We start from the raw sequence: 6,663 nt of genomic DNA, 5'->3' as shown, positions 1-6,663 counted from the left end.
TTAAACCGCATAAACACATTTCATTAGACCAAATACACAAAATAATGTTCTTTTTAGCAACATCATATGACCCCTTTAAGGAAGCTATTATGAATACAATAGTTCAGAGTTCTGAAATGACAATACAGGTTATTTAATTTTTGGACCGGATTTTATCATCCTTTTGTGAAAATAAGACGATGCGTATATAATTATTCTCAACCAGTTATTTACTGTATTATTTTTTTTCTATAATACAAATATATAATATTTATATAAATTTTATTATATAAATGTAATTTATAACAAGGCATTTTTTCAACAAATGAACCATATATCTGTTAGAATAGTCCTAAAATATAGACTTTATTAGTGTGACATAATGTGTAATAAGAATAGACCATGTGTTTCATTAAGTCCTGGGGCCAGTTGCATAAACTTAGCCACCATCTTAAGACTGTGACTTAAAAAATAGTTTGACCAACTAGCAGTTGCCAAAGGGTAATCAGTTTTACTTTTCCAATATAAATAAGACCAATCTACCTTTTCATAACTGAATTAAAAAAGCTATGACCAGTCTTGAAGAAAAACAATTAGTTGACTAACTTTTTAAGACTAGTCTAAACCGTTTATGCAACCGGCCCCTGTTTTATAACTTGACCATCTTTTGTCTTGAAGAGGACATATTTGTTGCATAGCGCTTTGTTATAATAGCACAGTTAAGTGCAGCCTGATACACAGTGATATAATGCATTTATAGAAAATAACTCTATGCAAAAGCCAAGTTTGTGCTATACGAGCAGCAAGATTCTCCTAGTATTCCAGACATGTTACCTGATACTGAACTTACACTGATCTTCTTAAAGCTCCTCGTGTTCCTCCTCTGACGTCCCTTATTTCTCATAACCCCTTGTTGTGTTTCTGGTGCCCTCCCTCACACCTATAGATAGAAAGAGGCCTGTATAAATAGCTATATCATCATAAGCACAGAGAGACAGACAGCAAAAAGAGAGAAGGTGAACAAGGTAATACATACTCTTTATGATTTAAGTTCTAAGTCCTAATATTGATGTTATTTATTTATTTTGTTTGTTTATTTGTTTAGGGTTTTCTTTATTCTGAAATTGTGTAACATTTTATTTAGATACGTATTTGCATTTATTATATGTGCTTTATCTTTTTTAAAACATTTTTTTGTATTTAATCTATATCTATCATAAAATTCATTGAATTTGTAATATACACTATATACATACACACACACACACACACACACACACACACACATATATATATATATATATATTACAGAGCTGGGTAGTAACTGACTACATGTAATCTGGATTACGTAATCAGATTCCAAAAATTAAGTACTTGTAATTTGATTAAATTACATTAAAAAAAATAAAAAATTGTCAGCCAAATCTCGTTTGCCTAATATATTTATTTGAAGTCCCCCTGAGATTTTAAGGTAATAAATTAACAATTTAGTATCACATTCGCAAGTTCACGGATCTGTGACTTGGTTAATGGTCACATGACATGCAGGTAAACATGTTATTGTTAGTGTTTTATTTTGATTGTTATTTTAAAATTATTTATTTTAATTTTACATTTTTAATGATTTAATTATTAGCTTTTCATTAAACTCACAAACCCCCTGCAGTTCCTTTACAATCCCCAGTTTAAGAAATCTTGACGTAACATAATGTTTAGTGCCCTTCATGATGTTAATAACAAGAAATGTAATATATATATATATATATATGTATATATATATTTGCATATTCATATCAATATGGTACAAGATTATCCTATTTAAATCAATATGATAAACGAGTTAGGTCAAAAGTAATCTAAAAGTATTCAAAAAGTAGTCTCTCTCTCTCTCTATATATATATATATATATATATATATATCACTATAAACATGATTTAATATATGTATTTTTTATGTTGTTTAAAACAGGAGTCAGATGTTTTTTGTTGGCGCGCTCCTTCATCAAAATCCAAAAACGTATGACCAGTGACATTAGGCTCATTTGAATTGAAACAGAAAACCTGTTGTGTGATCTGATTGTAAGTAGTTGTTTTTGCTTTTAAAATCTGTTTTTGAGTGAATCGAGGTCAAGGTGATAATGTGATGTGTGGGATTTTCCCTGCAGCCAGAGCATCATGTGGCCGGCCCTCCTAGTGTGTCAGCTTGTCCTGATTCTCCAGTCAGAGGCTCAGAGTCCCTGCCTCACCCACCCAACATTCAGAGACCCAGGTCAATCAAAGCATACATGTATCCTCTCTTCTTCCTCTTTATACATCCTTAATTCTCTCATCACTATCTCACCTTTCATTTCCTTTGGAACCACAAAGGAAATCGAGACCACCCAGCAATTTGAGGAGTGTTTTCTTAAACATGCAGTATTCATTTAATTACGTGTCCTCCTTTTAGTTATGGTTCATGTGGTTTTAAATGTCCTAGCAGCATAAAGAGCATCATATATTTCCATACCAAAGATGTGCAAACAATAAACATCATAAGAGCTTGCTGTGAGAACTGTTTTCTTTCTTTCTTTTTTTATTTATTTATTTTTTTACAGACAGCTCTGATATCACAGTTGTGTGTGGCACAAACAGGATGGATTTGCAGATTTTGCTGTGCCCCATGTACTTCTATGGATACAATGAATCCATGGTGGCTCTTAATGGTCAGTTTGGCAAACCTGAGTGCAGAGGAACCGCTGACTGGACCGTCGACCCACCTGTAGTGAAATTCCAGTTCTACATCACTGAACCATACATATCTGTCTGCTCCAATAAGCTGACGGTATGAGACATTTTACAGCATATGTAATAAAAATAATAGTTGTTATAATACAATATTTTATACAATAATACATAATTTTATTATAAAGTCATATATATATATATATATATATATACAGTATATATACTACCCGGTCAAAGGTTTGGGATCAGAACGATTTTTTATGTTTTTTACAGGAGTTTCTTGTGCTCATCAAGGCTGCATTTATTTGATCAAAAATACAGGGAAAAAATATTATTATGATGTAAAATAATGTTTTTCTATTTTAATATACATTAAAATCTAATTTATTCCTGTGATGCAAAGCTGAATTTTCAGCATCATTACTCCAGTCTTCAGTGTCACACGATCCTTCAGAAATCATTGTAATATGCTGATTTATTATCAGTGCTGGAAGCTGTTGTGCTGCTTAGTATTTTTTTGGAACCTGTGATACTTTTCCCCAGGATTCTTTGATGAATAAAAAGTTAAAAAGAAGAGCATTTATTTAAAATAGAAATCTTTTCTAACAATATACACTACTGTTCAAAAGTTTGGGGTCAGTCCATTTTTATTCTTTCTTTTGTTTTGAAAGAAATTAAAACTTTTATTCAGCAAGGATGTGTTAAATTGTTAAGAAGTGATAGCAAAGATTTATATTGTTAGAAAAGATCTATATTGTGAATAAATGGTTATTTTTAACTTTTTATTCATCAAAGAATCCTGAAAAAAGTATCCCAGTTTCCAAAAAAATATTTGGCAGCACAACATAATTCTAATAATAAATCAGCATATTAGAATGATTTCTGGAGGATCATGTGACACTTTATACAGGAGTAATGGCTGATGGAAATTCAGCTTTACATCTCAGAAATAAATTATATTTGAAACAATATTAAAATAGAAACCATTATTTTTTTATTGTAATAACATTTTGCAAGATTACCTTTTCTTTTCTGTATTTTTGATCAAATAAATGCAGCGTTGATGAGCATAAGAGACTTTAAAAAACATTACAAGTCTTACTGATCCCAAACTTTTGACTAAGTCTAAATATATTAAACTATTTGTATATTTAAAATCTTAAATGTTTTTATTAATGTTAATATTAATTGCATTTGTTATTAAATTAGTTACTTTTATGGTTTTTATAGTCTGTTTTCCTTTTTTTTTTTTTTTAGATTTTTTTTTTTTTTTAGAATTTTTAATATTCTGACCTGGAAAATAATTCAGTTATACATAATTAGTCAATCCCAACCCAATTTCTGTTACATTAATCATTTTGGTTTATTTAAAGTTGCCTTGCAGTATATTCGTTTCTTTGATATTCAAAAGGTGTATCTCATGTAATCACTGTAACAGATCACCGAAGAGATCGGATCTGGGCTGTTCTCAGACTTCTCCAGTGTTCAGTCTGTGAACATCTCTGGAGTGGTCAATACTCAGGACGTGAATGCTGGAACCATCACCTACTGGCAGGAGATCAAATACCTCTTTTCCTGTAGATACCCACTGCAGTACATGGTCAACAACACGGAGATGAGTGTGTGAGTGGAGTGAACATGAACAGTGAGGTCCCAACGGTCTGAGACCACACTGAAAACCTGGGATTCGTGGTTCAATAGAAAATAGATATATTAATCCATGAAATCAAGATTAAATGTTTATACTATTTTTAATAATCAAATAAGCAACTTTGTGACCATCTGAATGTTGTACAAAAGGTCAGATGTTCTTCCTTACATCAAACTTCCACAAAAATACTAATTTTATGAATTTGTAATGCAGAAAAATGTATTAGAAAAATGCAAAATAAAAGTGTTTTCAGTGATCTCAGACATTTGGCTTCCACTGTATGTCTTAATATGTGAAATCTGTTCAGTCTAAATGATTTAATGAATTACTCACTAATCATTTGCACACAAACATATGTTGTTCTGCAGATCTGGAGTGAGTTTGGCAATTAAAGACAATAATGGTAGTTTCATCAGCACTCTGAGCATGGTTCTTTTTGAGGTATTATATGTTCCTTTGGCTCAGTTTAGCAATGACTTTCATCGTAACACATTATTGGAACTGGCCAACTGCATGTGTTCTTAACTGTCTTTCTGCACTGACTCAAAGGACTACACATATACCACTCGTCTCTTCATACCTCCAACGGGTCTCATGCTGAAAACCAGGGTTTTTGTGGAAGTGCGAGCCACTAATCTCACAGAGAGGTACTTTGTTCAGTTTGAGAATATTTTGAATTATGTTATTCATCATAAGGTGGCCTATGACATGATACAAATTGTGCCCAGGACAGAGGAGTGGCACCCTAAAAAAATATATATATATATATTATAATTTCCCCCCCATAAAGGTTCAATGTGCTTTTGGATCGATGCTATACAACCACAAGTCCTTACCCAGGAAACAGCACATCATTTGACCTGTTTGTCGGGTATGTGTGAAGACTTAAATCTTTGTTTCGGTTACACTTTTTAACTAATATTTAATATTTGAATCTAATTTTTAATCATTCTTAAGCAAAGATGATTGCGAGGATGATTCAGGTACAAATATGCATCTAAAAGTGATTCCACAGCTCAGTTATATCCAGTGCTGGGCACACTTACAAACTGTAGTCTGTTACTGATTGCAAATTACATGACAGAAATGGTAGTTAATAACATAATCTATTGCATGAAACATTTTAGGTAATGCAATTTGGCGGCTTTTTGATAACTTTTCATATAAAAATACAGAAAAGAAAGAAAAATATATTTGAAAAAAATACAATATTTTCCATTATTATCAACTACATTGTTACGCACATTATGTAAGGCTTTCTTAAGCTGTGTTGAAAGAACTGCAGGGCTTGAGTTAATGAAAAGACAATTAAATCCTGAAAAACTGAATATTGATAAATAAATTTGTATTGAAACAATGGAAACTGCAGTCTGAAGATAAGTATTTTATGTGCTTAATTTTTGGAATCTGAATATGTAATCCAGTTTACATATAATCTGTTACTACCCAGCTCTGATTATATCACCCTCTGTCATTCTCAGATGCAACCTTGATCTGCAAACCATAATGGGTGTGAATGGAGAACAGCAGGTGGCACGCTTCTCGTTCGAGACTTTTCGCTTTGTGGAGCACAGAAACAAGACGGTGTCGACGTTTTATCTGCACTGCATCACCAGGCTCTGTGAGAGCTCTTTCTGTAGATCCTTACGGCAGGTATGACAACATGTAACATGGCTAACAAAAACCTCAATATACTGTATATACTTCACAAGAGGGCCACATACACCATCATCTAACTGAAATGTATTTAAATCCATTTTATGATGCATGCGTTAGAATTGCACAACCCCCGGAAGGACGCGGAGGGCCGTCCAGTCAGCTCAGGGAACCTCAGTGAGTGACGTTGCCACGGTGAGCTCTAGGCCAATCGTCACCAAAGTGGACGGTAAGAGCAATCAGCTGTTTGAGAGAAATCATTCAAATATGCATGAAACAGGGTTTCTGCAGGTCTTAATCTGTTTTTATACAGTCTATGGCAGGGGTGCCCAAACTCGGTCCTGGAAGGCCGGTGTCCTGCAGAGTTTAGCTCCAACTTGCCTCAACACACCTGCCTTCAAGTTTCTAGTATGCCTAGTAAGAGCTTGATTAGCTGGTTCAGGTGTGTTTAATTGGGGTTGGAGCTAAACTCTTCAGGACACCGGCCCTCCAGGACCGAGTTTGGGCACCCCTGGTCTATGGTCTTAATTCACCCTTCCACAAAAAGACCTAAAAATCTCTTAAATAACAGCGGAAAGTCTTAATTTCATAAAAAAATGAAATGTTGCATGCACTGCAAAAAAAAAAAAAAAAAAAAAAAAAAAAAAAAACTT

General features: G+C 33.1%; 1 protein-coding gene across 1 annotated transcript in view; it reads left to right on the top strand.

Moving 5' to 3' along the window:
* Positions 1–981: 981 nt before the first annotated feature.
* Positions 982–6,663, top strand: part of LOC107578992 (zona pellucida-like domain-containing protein 1) — a 6,387-nt gene continuing 705 nt past the window's right edge. Inside the window, exons 1-10 of the mRNA XM_016264889.1 lie at positions 982–1,004; positions 1,949–2,058; positions 2,145–2,248; positions 2,574–2,800; positions 4,142–4,326; positions 4,723–4,795; positions 4,904–5,001; positions 5,145–5,225; positions 5,836–6,007; positions 6,131–6,239. Of these exons, the coding sequence (XP_016120375.1) occupies positions 2,155–2,248; positions 2,574–2,800; positions 4,142–4,326; positions 4,723–4,795; positions 4,904–5,001; positions 5,145–5,225; positions 5,836–6,007; positions 6,131–6,239 (1,039 nt within the window). The 5' untranslated portion in view covers positions 982–1,004; positions 1,949–2,058; positions 2,145–2,154. The remainder of the gene's footprint in view (positions 1,005–1,948; positions 2,059–2,144; positions 2,249–2,573; positions 2,801–4,141; positions 4,327–4,722; positions 4,796–4,903; positions 5,002–5,144; positions 5,226–5,835; positions 6,008–6,130; positions 6,240–6,663) is intronic.

This window comes from Sinocyclocheilus grahami, unplaced genomic scaffold (genome assembly GCF_001515645.1).
Source record: "Sinocyclocheilus grahami isolate Dianchi unplaced genomic scaffold, SAMN03320097.WGS_v1.1 scaffold32.1, whole genome shotgun sequence".
Lineage (NCBI taxonomy): Eukaryota > Metazoa > Chordata > Actinopteri > Cypriniformes > Cyprinidae > Sinocyclocheilus > Sinocyclocheilus grahami.
The sequence above is the reverse complement of the archived record's forward strand: the minus strand, read 5'-3'. Positions and strand labels throughout refer to the sequence as shown.